The sequence below is a fragment of the Schistocerca serialis genome, chromosome 12 (genome assembly GCF_023864345.2).
Source record: "Schistocerca serialis cubense isolate TAMUIC-IGC-003099 chromosome 12, iqSchSeri2.2, whole genome shotgun sequence".
Classification (NCBI taxonomy): domain Eukaryota; kingdom Metazoa; phylum Arthropoda; class Insecta; order Orthoptera; family Acrididae; genus Schistocerca; species Schistocerca serialis.
In genome coordinates, this window is record NC_064649.1 from 159,489,383 (window position 1) to 159,508,882 (window position 19,500).

At 43.4% G+C, this 19,500-nt stretch overlaps 1 protein-coding gene across 2 annotated transcripts in view; it reads left to right on the top strand.

Moving 5' to 3' along the window:
• LOC126428467 (PHD finger protein 14) overlaps window positions 1-19,500 on the top strand; it is a 187,096-nt gene that overhangs the window by 103,963 nt on the left and 63,633 nt on the right. For both annotated transcript variants that reach the window (XM_050090401.1, XM_050090402.1), the window contains exons 10-12: window positions 4,539-4,671; window positions 7,088-7,328; window positions 13,973-14,132. In XM_050090401.1, coding sequence (XP_049946358.1) covers window positions 4,539-4,671; window positions 7,088-7,328; window positions 13,973-14,132 — 534 coding nt within the window. The remainder of the gene's footprint in view (window positions 1-4,538; window positions 4,672-7,087; window positions 7,329-13,972; window positions 14,133-19,500) is intronic.

The window sequence follows — 19,500 nt, forward strand, 5'->3', positions numbered from 1 at the left end:
CACCGAAGCTGAAATCGTTATAGGTACAGAAAGCTGGCTTAAGCCAGAGATAAATTCTGCCGAAATTTTTACAAAGGTACAGACGGTGTTTAGAAAGGATAGATTGCATGCAACCGGTGGTGGAGTGTTCGTCGCTGTTAGTAGTAGTTTATCCTGTAGTGAAGTAGAAGTGGATAGTTCCTGTGAATTATTATGGGTGGAAGTTACACTAAACAACCGAACTAGGTTAATAATTGGCTCCTTTTACCGACCTCCCGACTCAGCAGCATTAGTGGCAGAACAACTGAGAGAAAATTTGGAATACATTTCACATAAATTTTCTCAGCATGTTATAGTCTTAGGTGGAGATTTCAATTTACCAGATATAGACTGGGACACTCAGATGTTTAGGACGGGTGGTAGGGACAGAGCATCGAGTGACATTATACTGAGTCCACTATCCGAAAATTACCTCGAGCAATTAAACAGAGAACCGACTCGTGGAGATAACATCTTGGACCTACTGATAACAAACAGACCCGAACTTTTCGACTCTGTATGTACAGAACAGGGAATCAGTGATCATAAGGCCGTTGCAGCATCCCTGAATATGGAAGTTAATAGGAATATAAAAAAAGGGAGGAGGGTTTATCTGTTTAGCAAGAGTAATAGAAGGCAGATTTCAGACTACCTAACAGACCAAAACGAAAATTTCTGTTCCGACACTGACAATGTTGAGTGTTTATGGAAAAAGTTCAAGGCAATCGTAAAATGCGTTTTAGACAGGTACGTGCCGAGTAAAACTGTGAGGGACGGGAAAAACCCACCGTGGTACAACAACAAAGTTAGGAAACTACTGCAAAAGCAAAGAGAGCTCCACTCCAAGTTTAAACGCAGCCAAAACCTCTCAGACAAACAGAAGCTAAACGATGTCAAAGTTAGCGTAAGGAGGGCTATGCGTGAAGCGTTCATTGAATTCGAAAGTAAAATTCTATGTACCGACTTGACAGATAATCCTAGGAAGTTCTGGTCTTACGTTAAATCAGTAAGTGGCTCGAAACAGCATATCCAGACACTACGGGATGATGATGGCATTGAAACAGAGGATGACACGCGTAAAGCTGAAATACTAAACACCTTTTTCCAAAGCTGTTTCACAGAGGAAGACCGCACTGCAGTTCCTTCTCTAAATCCTCGCACAAACGAAAAAATGGCTGACATCGAAATAAGTGTCCAAGGAATACAAAAGCAACTGGAATCACTCAATAGAGGAAAGTCCACTGGACCTGACGGGATACCAATTCGATTCTACACAGAGTACGCGAAAGAACTTGCCCCCCTTCTAACAGCCGTGTATCGCAAGTCTCTAGAGGAACGGAGGGTTCCAAATGATTGGAAAAGAGCACAGATAGTCCCAGTCTTCAAGAAGGGTCGTCGAGCAGATGCGCAAAACTATAGACCTATATCTCTTACGTCGATCTCTTGTAGAATTTTAGAACATATTTTTTGCTCGCGTATCATGTCATTTCTGGAAACCCAGAATCTACTATGTAGGAATCAACATGGATTCCGGAAACAGCGATCGTGTGAGACCCAACTCGCCTTATTTGTTCATGAGACCCAGAAAATATTAGATACAGGCTCCCAGGTAGATGCTATTTTTCTTGACTTCCGGAAGGCGTTCGATACAGTTCCGCACTGTCGCCTGATAAACAAAGTAAGAGCCTACGGAATATCAGACCAGCTGTGTGGCTGGATTGAAGAGTTTTTAGCAAACAGAACACAGCATGTTGTTATCAATGGAGAGACGTCTACAGACGTTAAAGTAACCTCTGGCGTGCCACAGGGGAGTGTTATGGGACCATTGCTTTTCACAATATATATAAATGACTTAGTAGATAGTGTTGGAAGTTCCATGCGGCTTTTCGCAGATGATGCTGTAGTATACAGAGATGTTGCTGCATTAGAAAATTGTAGCGAAATACAGGAAGATCTGCAGCGGATATGCACTTGGTGCAGGGAGTGGCAACTGACCCTTAACATAGACAAATGTAATGTATTGCGAATACATAGAAAGAAGGATCCTTTATTGTATGATTATATGATAGCGGAACAAACACTGGTAGCAGTTACTTCTGTAAAATATCTGGGAGTATGCGTACGGAACGATTTGAAGTGGAATGATCATATAAAATTAATTGTTGGTAAGGCGGGTACCAGGTTGAGATTCATTGGGAGAGTGCTTAGAAAATGTGGTCCATCAACGAGGGAGGTGGCTTACAAGACACTCGTTCGACCTATACTTGAGTATTGCTCATCAGTGTGGGATCCGTACCAGGTCTGGTTGACGGAGGAGATAGAGAAGATCCAAAGAAGAGCGGCGCGTTTCGTCACCGGGTTATTTGGTAACCGTGATAGCGTTACGGAGATGTTTAATAAACTCAAGTGGCAGACTCTGCAAGAGAGGCGCTCTGCATCGCGGTGTAGCTTGCTCGCCAGGTTTCGAGAGGGTGCGTTTCTGGATGAGGTATCGAATATATTGCTTCCCCCTACTTATACCTCCTGAGGAGATCACGAATGTAAAATTAGAGAGATTAGAGCGTGCACGAAGACTTTCAGACAGTCGTTCTTCCCGCGAACCATACGCGACTGGAACAGGAAAGGGAGGTAATGACAGTGGCACGTAAAGTGCCCTCCGCCACACACCGTTGGGTGGCTTGCGGAGTATCAATGTAGATGTAGATGTAGAACCACTGTCGGTGTGCCGCAGGAGCAGTCGAGTACACACGGGCAGACTCTCCGTCCACTCGACGGGAGTACGCGCGAGTAAAGCTCCCGTCGGCACGATCCGCGTAGCACCGTACGCACCTCTGTGTGCGGGCATAGACTTGCGTCCGGTCCCGTGCAAAACCTGTCGACCGGGCGGGGTAGTGCGTTAGGGCAGTGCACGCGAATTGGCAGGGTCCGGTAGTGCGCTAAAAGGAACGTGCAGACTGTGCAGTGTTATGTGGCTTTATGCTTATTACAGACTTACTATTTTATCAGTTGATTTGTTTTCACCACATAACGCCCGCTGTTTATGTCCTCCTTCGTTGCTGAGCGACGTGTCACTTTGCGTTCTGACGCCGCAACTCTTCCTTTCCTTTATCTTTACTACTTTTTACTTATATAAATGATGAAACTATTGGTTTTGCATTTAACAACTTTTTAATAACTGTGGAAGTATTCCAGGCATCGGGTCCCTCCTAATGCGTCACCCGCCTATACTTTTTACACAAGCCTTTTGAGACTCGATCGATCTGTTTACAATGAGAAAGCAGAATATCTCTTCCTCTGACGTCGTCCGACATCGACCTAGGAAGCTCGACGCCCTCGCGGCCCGGGCTCTTCCGTGGCTCGCGGTAGTTTGCAGCATTCGTTTTATTCCTTGCCCACTTGCCGCTACGTCGAACTTTCGTGGTGATCGTCGGGCAACGTCTTCCACGTTATCTGCAACATAAATAAACTTTCTTCCCACAGTATTTCTGAAACCCAAAAACAAACTTAAAGAACATAATAATAATAACTGTTCTTACAATTATTTGTATAAGTCTCGGTCGATTTGATGAGGGGTGGGACAGGCCTAAGCCTTGTGACACCACACAATGCAGTGTTCCATACGTTGACTGTAGGCAGTTTGCTCGCCCTTGGAGAAGACGGCATGGGTCATTTACTATTGAATATCGACACAATACCCATGTTAAATAATCAATGTAATGTTGTGAGGGTTACAGGGAGCAAGTAATGGTGCATTAGAAAAAGCCACAAGTCACCGAGGTAGTGTTCTATACGTTGTCTGTAGGCGCGTTACTCGCCTTTGGTGATGTCAGCATAGGTCCTGTACTAGTGAATAGCGACGCAGTTTGTGTGTTAAACCGTCAGTGTAACGGTGTGAGAGTTACAGTAAACTGGCACTGGTGCATCAAAGAGAAGCTACAGGATACACAGGTAGTGTTGAATTCGTTGACTGTAGACGCGTTTTTTGCTATTGGAGATGTCTACATGGGTGTCTTACTATTGAATGGCGACGAAATTTCAGTTTTAAGTTGTCAGTGTAATGTTGTGAGGGTTACAGTAAACTGGCAGTGGTGCATCCGAAAGAATCTACAGGTCTCGCAGGTAGGGTACCATACGTTCAGTGTAAGCGAGTTACTCGCCCTTTGAGAAGTCGGAATGGTCCATTACTATTGAATATCGACGCACTTTCTGTGTTAAATCGTCAATGTGAGGATGTGGGGAATACAGTAAACTGGCACTGGTGCATCGGAAAGAAGCTACGGACTGGCATGTGGTGTTCTATACTTTGGCTGTAGGAGCGTTACTCATTCTTGTTGGTGTCGGCATGGGTCCTTTAGTATTGAATATCGATGCAATTTCTGTGTTAAATTGTCAATGCAAGGGAGTGAGGATTATAGTAAATTGGCAGTGTTGCATTGGAAAGAAGCTACAGGGCTCCCAATTAGTAGTAGGGTACGGCAAGGCACGACCTCGTATCGCATTCTGCTTTCTCCGTGTTACAGTGTGGAGTTCATCGGCTACTACCTGGACCGCAACGTGAGGCTGACATCGATGAAGCACCGCCTGGAGGAGCTGCTGGACCTGAACAAGGAGCTGCAGGCGGAGCAGCAGGACTGGCGCCACAAGTATGACAAGGTGCGTGCCGCTTCTGTATGTCGTCCTCTTTTGACCGACTCTGTTCGTCCCCAGAATTAACTGGACGATTCTGTGCGGCACGACTGGGCGACGTGGCACGGTGGTGAGCAACATTCGAGAGGGTGACAGTTTGAATCTCTGTTCGGCCATCCATATTTAGGTTTTAGTGATTTACCCAAATCACTCCACGAGTGCACGGATGACTGTTTTGGAAAGGACAAAGCTAATTTCTTTCCCCTTCCGTATTCCCAGTTGTGCTTCATCTGTGGGTAATTAGACTCTAACGTCCTTCCTTATCGACAACACGAATACTATCGAAGTCGGAGAAAAGTAATAAATACGAGGCGGGATCGCTGCCTAGTGTCTCCCTTCTGGAGGCAAAATATTTACGACAGCAGGCAGACGAAACGTTAAAGCTTTGACATTTTCCTAGTTTTCAGAGCCGTTAAGTTTCAGGATGTAGAGGCTTATCTCAGTAGAGGTAAGATAGATACTGCCTACAGGAAAACTAAAGACACCTTTGGAGAAAAGAGAACGACTTGTATGAATATCAAGAGCTCGGATGGAAACCCAGTTCAAAGCAAAGAAGGGAAAGCAGAAAGGTGGAAGGAGTATACAGAGGGTCTATACAGGGGCGATGTACTTGAGGACAATATTATGGAAATGGAAGAGAATGTAGATGAAGATGAAATGGGAGATATGATACTGTGTGAAGAGTTTGACAGAGCGCTGAAAGACCTTAGTCGAAACAAGGCCCCGGGAGTAGACAACACCCCATTAGAACTACTGACAGCCTTGGGAGAGCCAGTCCTGACAAAACTCTACCATCTGGTGAGCAAGATGTATGAGACAGGCAAAATACCCTCAGACTTCAAGAAGAATATAATAATTCCAATCCCAAAGAAAGCAGGTGTTGACAGATGTGAAAATTACCGAACTATCAGTTTAATAAGTTACAGCTGCAAAATACTAACACGAATTCTTTACAGACGAATGGAAAAAGTGGTAGAAGCCGACCTCATGGAAGATCAGTTTGGATTCTGTAGGAATGTTGGAACACATGAGGAAATACTGACCCTACGACTTATCTTAAAAAATAGATTAAGGAAAGGCAAACCTACATTTCAGGCATTTGTAGACTTGGAGAAAGCTTTTGCCAATGTTGACTGGAATACTCTCTTTCAAATTCTGAAGGTGGTAGGCGTAAAAAAACCGGGAGCGAAAGGCTATTTACAATTTGTACAGATTCCAGATGGCAGTTATAAGCGTCGAGGGATATGAAAGGGAAGCAGTGGTTTGGAAGGGAGTGAGACAGGGTTGTAACCTCTCCCCGATGTTATTCAATCTGTATATTGAGCAAGCAGTAAAGGAAACAAAAGAAAAGTTCGGAGTAGGTATTAAAATCCATGGAGAAGAAATAAAAACTTTGAGATTCGCTGATGACATTGTAATTCTGTCAGAGACAGCAAAGGACTTGGAAGAGCAGTTGAACGGAATGGACGGTGTCTTGAAGGGAGGATATAAGATGAACACCAACAAAAGCAAAACGAGGATAATGGAATGTTGTCGAATTAAGTCGGGTGATGTTGAGGGTATTAGATTAGGAAATGAGACACTTGAAGTAGTAAAGGAGTTTTGCTATTTGGGGAGCAAAATAACTGATGATGGTCGAAGTAGAGAGGATATAAAATGTAGACTGGCAATGGGAAGGAAAGCGTTTCTGAAGAAAAGAAATTTGTTAACATCGAGTATAGATTTTAAGTGTCAGGAAGTCGTTTCTGAAAGTATTTGTATGGAGTGTAGCCGTGTATGGAAGTGAAACGGGGACGATAAATAGTTTGGACAAGAAGAGAATAGAAGCTTTTGAAATGTGGTGCTACAGAAGAATGCTGAAGATTAGATGGGTAGATCACATAACTAATGAGGAGGTATTGAATATAATTGAGGAGAAGAGGAGTTTGTGGCACAACTTGACTAGAAGAAGGGATCGGTTGGTAGGACATGTTCTGAGACATGGAGGGATCACCAATTTAGTATTGGAGGGCAGTGTGGAGGGTAAAAATCGAACAGGGAGACAAAGAGATGAATACACTAAGCAGATTCAGAAGGATATAGGCTGTAGTAGGTACTGGGAGCTGAAGAAGCTTGCACAGGATAGAGTAGCATGGAGAGCTGCATCAAACCAGCCTCAGAACTGAAGACCACAACAACAAAAACATTGTTTTTTTTTAAATTTTATATCTTTTATTAGTACTCACATGGATGACCTAACACTAACACACAGTGTTGTTCAGCGCCAGTTGGCACCACATCACTACCTTGTGTATGTGTGTTTCCAGTGAGTTAAGTCGCCACGGTGAGTGGCAGGATGTTGTGCTGCTCACACTTACCAGCTGTCACTGACTTACCTGTGCAGCTCGTGAAGGAGAACGCAGAGCTGAGCCGCATCAACGTGGGGCTGAAGCAGGCGATCCACAAGTATCACTCGTTCCTGCTGCTGGTGTGCCCCGACAAGGGCCTGCCCTCGGTGGACGAGATGGAGAAGCGGGCACTGCCTCCACCGGTGCCGGCCCCGGGCAAGGGCGGGCGCGGCCCCGCCCCCCCGGACGCCGCCGCCCGTGCCGTACAGCCGCACCGCTCCCAGCACCACTCGCGCGGTAAGTGCTCGTCGTGGGCCGGTAAGTGTAATATCGGGACGGTATTCTCCACGAGTGGAAAATTAGAGGAGTGCCGTGTCCGTAAAAAATCTGCACCGGACAGAGTGTACGCAGTGTGAAGTGTGCTGTTCGAATGTGGCACAAACTGTGCAATTTGCGAGCATATCTACCGGACCGAATTCCTCGGTGCCGAGACGCCTGTCCTAGGATCGACAGTGTGGGTTTTTCAGTCAGGCGTTTGCATACGTATGTAATTGGTGTGTCGTTTGTGTCAGTTGGAGTTAGTTTTGAGTTGGTCAGAGTTATACTGGTAGAGAGTTGAATGGAACATAAGTCCACTTCTGTAACTGAGTGGTTGGCCCGTCCGACTGAAGTGTGCGGGACCCGGGTTCAATTCCCGGTATTGTTGTGGACTCGTCCTTGTCGAAAGAACTGGAAGAGACTACATTCCAGCACGTGAGGCCGTTGAGGAGCTACTCGAGTGGAAAATAACGGCATTTTTACAGGAGGTGTCAAAGCAGGTCGAGTATTAGCTGTACGGAAATTTGCTTGTCGAGATATTATCTTTAGTAATAATTACTGTTTTCAGAAATCTGTTTTTACTTTATTAATCTGTTGGAATATAGACTGAAAACCGTAAAATTGTGTAAGTTATAAATATCGAGGACAGTACTGTGATGTGTATTCCCTCGCCAGTTTTAGTGTGCAAACATCTACTATAGTAGTACCCCTTACAAGACCCAGTTCAGTATTGTAGTATCTGTTACACGGCCTAAAACATTGTAAGCTCAGTTGGCGAATGACAGACTACAAATCCAAAAGTCTCAGTTTTGATCGTCAGTCAGTCCTAGACTTTTTCTTTTCTCTCGGCTCTCACCTCTTTTCTCTCTGACAGTGAATCGTAAAATAATGTGAAAAATGCCAAACTGCACCACACTTTGGAGTTGCACGGTAACTGTCTCGGTAAGCGAGTTCAGATGTCTGGGGAAGACGACAGGTTACATCCGGTAGGACCGAGCCTAGAGAAGCACTACAATCTTCGGCTAACCTCTGGGTTGAGTCCAGCTTGACCTATTTTGATAAGTGTGGGTGGCATCTCATGTTTCATACACCTTTAATTTTATCAGATGTATGACACACTGGATTGACATTGGAAGAAAAGTATGACAGGGTCATTGTCTTTTACCGACTTTCTTTATCGTATATATCGACGACTCGGTAATGGAGACTCTAGAAATAGAGAAGGAAGTGCTGAGTCCAGAAGGAAGGACTGAGCCTGAAAGATCGACTGCATCATGCGCTGGCAGGTCGATAGACACACAAACATACACACAAAATTCAAGCTTTCGCAACCAACGGTTGCTTCATCAGGAAAGAGGGAAGGAGAGGGAAAGACGAAAGGATGTGGGTTTTAAGGGAGAAGGTAAGGAGTCATTCCAATCCCGGGAGCAGAAAGACTTACCTTAGGGGGAAAAAAGTACAGGTATACACTCGTACACACACACACATATCCATTCGCATATATATATATATATATATATATATATATATATATATATATATATATATATATATATATATATATATATATATATATGTCTGCTTGTGTCTGTATGTGTGGATGGATATGTGCGTGTGTATACCTGTCCTTTTTTCCCCCTAAGGTAAGTCTTTCCGCTCCCGGGATTGGAATGACTCCTCACCCTCTCCTTTAAAACCCACTTCCTTTCGTCTTCCCCTCTCCTCCCCTCTTTCCTGATGAGGCAACAGTTTGTTGCGAAAGCTTGAATTTTGTGTGTATGTTTGTGTTTGTTTGTGTGTCTATCGACCTGCCAGCGCTTTTGTTCGGTAAGTCACCTCATCTTTGTTTTTATATATAATTTTTCCCACGTGGAATGTTTCCTTCCATTATATATATAAAAAATCATTCTGTCCAATTTGCTAGTAATACTTGATATTCATTATAAAAGCAAATAGAAGGTTCTGGAAAAACATATATTGTCATCATTATCAAGAGATTGTTGTCATCAACAAAATTACGTACAGATGGTAAATTAAATGATTAATCACCAAATTGAAGGAATAATTAAAAATAGTCAATTGCTGTGGAAGTTTTGGCATAGGTGGCCAGCACCTCTAATTACCATGATTAGAATTGAGTAACAAGTTAACACAAAGAATCCCATTATCTTGAAAATCAGCTTAAAAGTTATTACCAAGCGATGTATTTTCATTTGTTATTTAGTTTCATGTTTTCCTCTGTAATTAATATCCTTTCTAATTACATTTCTTTGGATGTTGTAAGTTTTAATTGTAACATTGAAATTATACAAAATTGATAATGGAATATTTTGTGAACAGTTGTTAAAATTCTATATAAGGGAAAGCAGTGACGTTGTGAGTTAGTTGTTGTCTGTTGTTGTTGAGCCTGTTAGACTCTCTGTTTGGAAATCAAAGAGATTTGTGAAGTCTGGTTTTTGTTTACATGACGAGTGTGCAGTTCGGATGTCAATTAATGCGAATAAAATTTCTTTAAACGTCAAAATTCCACGTTCATTCATCAATGGACCAGGCAGAAGAAACTTAAGTTAAGTAACATTCAACACGAATCGTTGCAACGAGTACAAATGAAAATTGACACACCCGAAACTTAAGATGACGATAATAAATGCAGGAATGTGAAAGAAAACAACAGGTCAAATTCGACCTGTTGCACAGTACAGATATTTGTGGAGCATGTGAATTGGCAACTGGATGAGAGATAAAGAAATAAAATGTGAATTGCTGTGGCAAACTGAGCTTACCAGAAAAAGAAAGACTTATTATGTAGTAAAACTGTCGGTTAAATGCATCTTGTGGAGTGTTCTTGTGTACAGCCGTGCAAGCTGGACATCAAAGAAGAGAGAAAGAAACAAATTTGAATCGTGTCAGATGTGCATTGCTGTGGATGGAGACAATAAAGTGAAGCAGTGAAAAGGGAAAAGGAGCTAAGAAGCTCGATAAGCCTGATTAAGAAAAGAATGTAGAGTGACTGTGACACATATTGTAAGGAAAAGGAATTCTGATAGGTACCATTGAAGGCACGGTGCAAGGACACAAGGGAAAAAAAGGCCCGACAAGGTGAAAAGACGGACTAAAGGATTAGATGGATCCAGCAGTGATGTCAGGAAGCTGACAAAATGTATAGCACCATGTGTTTATGATGATGACTGTTAATTGTTCAGCCCAGTTGTTTCTATTCTGTAGTTGTAGTTTCGTGACGTCTTCAGCTCGGGTCATCTCCCACAGAAGTATTGCGCATTTGAATTCAACTGGCTATGTCGTAGCTGTTGTAAAGACAGGGGCTGGCTTCTTACCAAACTTTAATGACTTTGCATGAATTTCCACAGACAATAAACTACAGATAATTAGAACTTTACAACACCATTCTGTTCCATTTCTTGCAATTGGATGAAACTCAGACAACATGAATACTTTGAAAGTGAATAAATAGACTTATTCCTCAGTTCTGCAGATATAATTGACTTTTGGCTTACTTAATTGCCCAACATTTACGAATGCAATAAAATCAAAATGTAATGTCTATGTGCTTATCCTCCTCTGTGTCCCATCCTGTTCTCTCTCTCTCTCTCTCTCTCTCTCTCTCTCTCTCTCTCTCTCTCTCTCCATGTACTTCAACAACAATAACTAAACTGATGCCTCGCACTATAACTATTCAAAACAAGCAGGAGAAGCTCGTGCTGTAAATTTTTCCTGAACACGGTGTGAGGCAATCGAGGGGATGAGGATTTTGTAGAGCAGTTTCTGTCAAACAGAACGAAATAGTAAACCTGTGTACTTAATATGCAGTGAGGTGCAAGCAGTCTGTGTGCTCCCCCTCCCTCTCCTGAAATACTAGAAATTAATATGTGGGAGACTAGTGTAATCTCTTCCACCGCACTATCCACATGTACCTTCTACTGTCCACGCAGTTTCAAAAGACCGAGGGAGTAGACGAATTGATGGAAATCAAACGTCGTTGGTAAGTATCGAACAGCTTACGCTCGCTAACCGTGTTGTCTGACAGATTGTACTCCGCTTAATGCATCTGACGTGTCTATGAATGAGACAATTTCAAACTTGGCTACTTGTAACTCTTCAGCATTCGATAACTCGTCGTGTCAGTTTTGTGGGAATGGAGTGTTTCATTTGTGGCAGTGTGGTGCATCTCTGAGGTGTGCCAGCTCGTGCCTATCACACTTTTCTGGGGCACCGGACAGGATGAACAGACACATTCTCCACATCTAGCACTACTCGTTTTCTTCCTGTTGGGAATCCTAAAAGATGTATCTTATTTGTACAGTGTTTTTCTTTTTGTAATGTATGTACATTTTTGTGCGCTCTGTACCTGTAGTGCAACATTACTCACCTTAGTTTCCAAAATAAAATAATAGACATGCAAACCTAGTTTTTCTATTAATAATAACAAATGAGAAGTTCCAGTGCCTGACGCCGTAGTTGTGTGTAGGCTCGTGCATTACCAGCAGTGGTCGCATCCCGACAGGACCCTCTGTGAGTCTTTTAGTGTATTGTTGGAACTTTCTCATCTCGTCTTGAAATATGTTAGCAGCTAGTTTTCTGTTACCACAGGGCTGGCTATCTCATCATAGTAGTGCTTTAAGAGCTACAAAGGTACTCATCTGCAGTTCATTCTCAGGTTTGTAAAAAAGGTCAAACGGTGTATAGTGTGCTGGCAGATTAGGTGACCTCAGACAGTTTGTACAGACCGGGACTGAAAATGGAAGGTACAGACAGAAAATCTTTGTATTCACTGTATTTCAGAAGACTTTAAAGCGAGTAGCTTATTCCCTGTTTTTGCATTGCAAACAGTGTTCACGACTTTGTTTCCATTTTAGGAGTGCCGATTCCAGCATACTCGAGCTATTTGGACAGTGGGATAAATATGCAGTCACCAATTGTAGCACTAAGGTTAGCACATAATTCTGACAAATTTGGCCGACGTCGGTCATAATGAGGCAATCTGCCAAAAATGCAGATGTCGTCTGAAGAATTGGGGACAGATTCAAATTTATGTATTATTTAATTGTTTTTACGAGTGAAGAGTTTGATTATTTTACTCGTTTCCTCGACTACATACAGTTTGAGAAGTGAATTGATATGTGATAATGAAATGTAAAGACAATGTACCAAAGAAGTCGGACGTAAGTTGCACACAGAGATGATCTGCTATATGAAATTTACAGTTTTGTCAGTATTTTGTTGCATATGTGTGATCTACTGCAAGTGAGCTCAATCAGACTCGCTGCTCCAAAGACTGCTCAGGAAGGGAGAGGGGATTAGAGAGAGAGGCCCGAGGGGTGTGGGAGGGAGGAAAAGAGGCAAGCTACAGGAATGAGAGTAGACGGACAGTGACGTCGTGCCCCCGACTTTTCCACACCGAAACCGGTTGTGCGTAATCTGTAGAAAAGATTCACCCTTCAGATATCCAGTTTTCAACATTCCTGTACTCTCGTAAATCAGACAATATAATAACTATACTGCTCAACAGAGAGTTCCTATAGAATTCTAGTATTTTTCTTGTCGATTCTCTCGTGTTTTATTGAATTGTGTGTACTAAAATAAAATACTATTCCTGTAACACACATTTTTTTATCTTTTAAGTGGACAATAATCGTGTTTGTGGCGTCACCGCCAGACACCACACTTGCTGGGTGGTAGCATTTAAATCGGCCGCAGTCCATTAGTATACGCCGGACCCGCGTGTCGCCACTGTCAGTAATTGCAGACCGAGCGCCACCACACGGCAGGTCTAGAGAGACGTACTGGCACTCGCCCCAGTTGTACAGCCGACTTTGCAAGGAACGGTTCACTGACAAATACGCTCTCATTTCCTGAGACGATAGTTAGCATAGCCTTCAGCTACATTTACTATGACCTAGCAAGACGCCATAGCTTTAATAATTAATAGTGTGAAGCATGTATCATCAAGAGCGATGTTCTACAAATGTGGATTAAAGTATTCCAGAAGCTACGTACTTTTCTTTATAGCATTCATTACGTATCCTGTTTCAGACCTCACGCCAGCCTGCGTGAGTTTAAGCGCGTGCCTTTCGGCTTCCTCCCATTGTGTCTAGGCTGTCTTGCCTAGACACAACAGTGTTCCTATCACATTCTTGTATTTTTAATGCCATTTAAAATGACCCCGAATTATGCCAGTTTATGGCCAGGTACCGAACGGTAGGAGGGCAGTGCAGACAGTGTCGAGTGTTGTGCAGTGGCTCGATGTCCCCCCACCCCCAAAAGAAACTTACTGCACCGTAATTCCGAGCACGGTGTCGACATCCGAAAGCGAGCGGCGCTTCCTCGACAGTACCGTGCAGCTGAACGTCGGACGGGAAGTGGGGTGGCGAGCAAGGAGAGAACGGATGCACCGGTCCCGAGGCCAAATCGCACGTCGACAGATCGTACCCGAGAAAAGCTTTCCACGTACTGTACAGTACGTCACCGATACAAAACAACGCACGAGGCTCTCTCTCAATCTTTCGTTCAAAAATATACAGTGTATCATAGTTGTGATACTTGTAACATAAATAAAAATGACTCGTATTGCCTATAGTCTGATGTAAGTGTCGTTGTCGGTCCAGAGGGCAGCGGCAGCCTGCCGCTGAACGAGTGTGGGACGTGCCGGCAGACGACGGACCAGCACCTGCTGGCCAAGTGTGACACGTGCCACCTGTTCTACCACCTGGGCTGCCTCAACCCGCCCCTCACCCGCATGCCCAAGAAGACCAAACTCATGGGCTGGTAAGTACTCGTAAAAGTGAACGTACCGCGTGCGCGAGGTCAGTGCGGCACTCCGGTAGGGGTTTCACTGGGCACTCGAGACCGGAGTCGGAAAAATATGTATAACGGTAAGGCGGTCACTTCCGAACCATATTTTGTTCCGGGGGCAGATGTGGACTCTGACCACAATTTATTGTTTGTGAACTGGAGATTAAAACTGAACCAGTTGCTGAAAGGTAGAAAATTGAGGACATGCTACCTGGGAAAATCAAACGAACTAGTGTTTGTGTGAGTTTCGGAGGAAGCATTGATAATTTTTGACTGAAGCAGGGGAGAGGAATATATTAGAAGACAAATAGATACACTATGTGATAAAAAGTATCCAGACACTCCAAAAGACATGCGCTTTTCATATTAGCTGCATTGTGCTGCCACCTACTGCCAGGTACTCCATATCAGCGACCTCAGTAGTCATTAGACACCCTGAGAGAGCAGAATGGGGCACTCCACAGAACTCGTGGACTTTAAATGTGGTCAGGTGATTGGGTGTCACTTGTGTCATACGTCTGTATGTGAGATTTCCACACTCCTAAACATCCCTAGGTCCACTGTTTCCGATGTGATAGTCGAGTGGAAATGTGAAGGGACACGTACGGCACGAAAGCGCACATGCTGACCTCGTCTGTTGACTGACAGAGACCGCCGACAGTTGAAAAGGGCCGTAGTGTGTTAAACGCAAACATCTATCCAGACCATCACAAAGGAATTCCAAACGGCATCAGGATCCACTGCAAGTACTATGACAGACGGGAGATGAGAAAACTTGGATTTCATGGTCGAAAGGCTGCTATAAGCCACACATCACGCCAGTAAATGCCAAATGACGCCTCGCTTGGTTTAATGGCTGTAAACATTGGACAATTGAACAGTGGGAAAACGTTGTGTGGAGTGACAAATCACGGTACACAGTGTGGCAATTCGATGGCAGGGTGTGGGTATGGCGAATGCTCGGTGAACGTCGTGTGCCAGCATGTGTAGTGCCAGCAGTAAAATTCGGAGGCTGTGGTGTTACGGTGTGGTCGTGTTTTTCATGGAGGGGGCTTGCACCCCTTGTTGTTCTGCGTGGCACTGTCAGAGCTCAGGCCTACATTCATGTTTTAAGCACCTTCTTACTTCCCACTGTTGAAGATCGATTAGGGGCTGGTGATTGCATCTTTAGACACGATCAAGCACGTGTTCATAATGCACAGCCTGCGATAGAGTGGTTACGCGACAATAACGTCCCTGTAATGGACTGCCCTGCGCAGAGTCCTGACCTGAACCCTATAGAACATGTTTGGGATGTTTTGGAACGCTGACTTTCTGTCAGGTCTCACCGACTGACATCGATACCTCTCCTCAGTGCAGTACTCCGTGAAGAATGGGCTGCCATTCCCGAAGAAACCTTCCAGCACGTGATTGAACTTATGCCTGTGAGAGTGAAAGCTGTCATCGAGGCTAAGGGTGGGCCAACACCGTACTGAATTCCAGCATTACTGATGGAGGGCACCACAAACTTGTAAGTCATTTTCAGCCAGGTGTCCGGATACTTTTGACGATATAGTGTAATGCTGCAAAATAGGCAAAAGGGTACACAAGTGTCTAAAATAAGATATTGACAGAAAACACAAAACGGCTAGTCGGGAATTGCTCGAGGACAAACGTAATGCTGTAAAAGTATGAGACACTAGGGGAAAGATAGATGCCACCAGTACGAAAATTACAGAGAAAAAAAGCAGCTGTATGGATATGAAGAGGTCAGATGGCAAGCCAGTATTCAGCAAAGAAGAGAAAGCCAAAAGATGGAACGAGTACATAAGAAGAGTTGTACAAAGAAAAGAAGTTCGAGGCAGTATTATAGAAAACGAAGTAGGAGTACACAGAGGTGAGATGCGAGGTACAGTACTGCGAGACAGATATGACAGAGCACTGAAAAAGCTAAGTCACTCTTAGTTCTGTCAAAATTACTGAGAACCTGGGGAGAGCCAGCTACAACAGAAGTATTCCAACGGTGTGTGTGATACGAGACTGGTGAAATGACCCCAGACCTCAAGAAGAATGTAATAATTCCAGTTCTGAAGAAGAAAAGTGCTGTCAGGTGTGAATATTGCTGAGCCATCAATTGAACAAGTCACAGTTGCAAAGTACTTTTGTAAATTATTGACAGAAAATGGAAAGTGTGGTAAAAGCCGACCAGCTGGAACATCGGGTCTGGTTCCCGAGAAACGTGGGAACACATGAAGCGATACTGACTCACTATTTATCTCGAAAGATAAGTTGAAAAAAGCCAAACAAAAATATATGGCTTGTAGATTAGGGAAAGGTTTTGACAATTTTGATTGCAATACACTGTTTGGAATTCTGAAATTATCAGAGAGAAAATACAGGGAGTGAAAGTCTGAGTAGGAAGAAACAGTCTAGGTTGCAAAGACAGCTGTCATTGTAACCTAGACTGTTTTTTCATTCCGAAAATACTTTACAGTCACCTCACCGTGGCTGTAGAGTGGGAGGATTCGTACAGGAAGTGAAAGATTATCCACAATTTGTGGAGAAACAATACTGTACATACAGGGTGTTACAAAAAGGTACGGCCAAACTTTCAGGAAGCATTCCTCACACACAAAGAAAGAAAATATGTTATGTTGACATGTGTCCGGAAACGCTTACTTTCCATGTTAGAGCTCATTTTATTACTTCTACTCAAATCACATTAATCATAGAACGGAAACACACAGCAACAGAACGTACCAGCGTGACTTCAAACACTTTGTTACAGGAAATGTTCAAAATGTCCTCCGTTAGCGAGGATACATGCATCCACTCTCCGTCGCGCGGAATCCCTGATGCGCTGATGCACTGATGCAGCCCTGGAGAATGGCGTATTGTATCACAGCCGTCCACAATACAAGCACGAAGAGTCTCTACATTTGGTAACGGGGTTGCGTAGACAAGAGCTTTCAAATGCCCCCATAAATGAAAGTCAAGAGGGTTGAGGTCATGAGAGCGTGGAGGCCACGGAATTGGTCCGCCTCTACCAATCCATCGGTCACCGAATCTGTTGTTGAGAAGCGTACGAACACTTCGACTGAAATGTGCAGGAGCTCCATCGTGCATGAACCACATGTTGTGTCGTACTTGTAAAGGCACATGTTCTAGCAGCACAGGTAGAGTATCCCGTATGAAATCATGATAATGTGCTCCATTGAGCGTAGGTGGAAGAACAAACTAAAATGAGCTCTAACATGGAAAGTAAGCATTTCCAGACACATGTCCACATAACATCTTTTCTTTATTTGTGTGTGAGGAATGTTTCCTGAAAGTTTGGTCGTACCTTTTTGTAACACCCTGTATAAGAGTAGAAGAGCTTGGGAGGAAGTTGTAAAATGTGTCTGTTTTTCGGATTGAGGGATAGTTCTAGTAGGAGTATAATAACTTCTTTATTGTCCTTCCGGAAACCAAAAAATGGTTCGTCACGATTTACAATTACAAATTAACACCACTTTGTCTGTGGTTCCGACCAAAATACAGTTCTGTGAATTTGGCTCCAAATAACTCGTTGGAGCCGCAACTAAACACTGAACTGACCAACACTCAAAGAGCTGTTTTGCTATGCAAAAGCCTACTTCAAGGCATTACAGTGTCGTCACCGACGATCCGTTGTCGAGAGTGCAACTGAGGGACTGCGATCGGTCGGTGCACAAATCGGCCAGCTCTGGACGTCGGGAACTGTCTACAGTGGTTCCTAGGTTCCTTAACTAGCTATTCTCCAGGAAGAGATGTGCTGCCCTGTAGTAACTCGTGACCGGATGTCACCTGGAAAAGTATCTGGTGGTCCCTCGGTGTACCTTGTCGTGGTCTGGGGACATACTCAAAAAGCCCACGTGTCTGCTACGGACTGTGCGAGCATCGCTTTTCCCGATTTGCGTGTTATGGCCGTCTCGTGTGCTGTGGCCGGTGTCCTAGGACACTGTAGCAGAAGTCACTGTTTGACAAGTGACTGAGACGGTGTTGTAGCCTATCACTCACATTTTCCAATCTGCACATTGATCGAATAATAAGTGTAACAGAATTAGAATCCCACGGAGAAGAAGTGGAAACTTTAAGGTTTGCCGGTAACATTTATACCTCACAGACAGCAAAGAGCATGAAACATCAGTTGAAAGGAATGGGTACTGTCTCAAAAAATAGTTATGAGGGGAATACGAGTAAAAGTAAGTAAAGATTAATGGGATACAGTTGAATTAAGTTCTGTGATGCCGAGAAATTAGATTGTAACTTACATGCTGAAAATAGTAAAGGAGATGTAAAATGTGGATTGGCAACAGAAAGAAGAGAAGTCCCTATGCATCTGATATAAAAGTAAGCATTATAAAATCTCTTTCCAAAAGTACTTTTTTGGTGTGTATCTTAGTATGGAAGTGAAATGTGGATGATAAACAGTATGGAAAAGAAAATAGGTGCTTATGAAATGAGGAGACATGGGAGAGTGGCAAACATCAGGCAGGTATATCGAGTAACTAATGAGAAGTTATCAAATAGAATTGGGGAGAAAAGATCCATATGCTGCAAGTTGACTATATGAAGCCATTAGTCGAGAGGACACATTTTAGGCACAGAGAAATATTTCGTTCGTGACGGAGGGAAGTGTGGAAAACGAGAATTGTAGGGCGAGACGAAGGCACAAATACAGGAAGCAGCACGAAATGGACATCGGTCGCAGCAGTCGTTCGGAAGTGAAGAAGCCTGTGGGGTGTAGAGTAGTGTTAAGAACTGTCTCTATTGTCTGTCCTGTAGTTATTTATTTACTTCTGTACATATTATTAAGGTGTTTTCTTTTTATGTCAACTATTGCTCCTCCATCGGGGAAGAATCTGCGAGTCGACTTACCTAGTGAGGGCATCACAGATCGTTTACTGAGTGGCAGTACGGAGGCACTACAGGGACAAGTTGAGTGTTGTGGCAGTTCTGGAAGTCTACAGTCTCCTTGGTGGCAAAATAAGAAAAAAATGTTGTTCAATCAAAGAATACAATTGGCCTTTACTTCCCAAGCAACATCCAAAAACAAAATAGAAAGACGAGAAAATTATACTGCAGGGCCAGGTATCCTGCTGGACCAGCTATCCTGTGCTCCACAAATTATAATATATTGTAGATAGGCATTTTTTGTGTTCTGTAGATTATACTTACAGTCATTGCAAGATTAAAATGATAATAATAACAAAAAGTTTACAATTTGCTTGAGGTCAGACAGGGAGTTGTACGTATTGTTCGGAAAAAAATCAATAATAATAGTAATAATAGAGTGTGTGAATAAACCGTAGGAGATTACAGGTAAGGTATTGACCAGGAG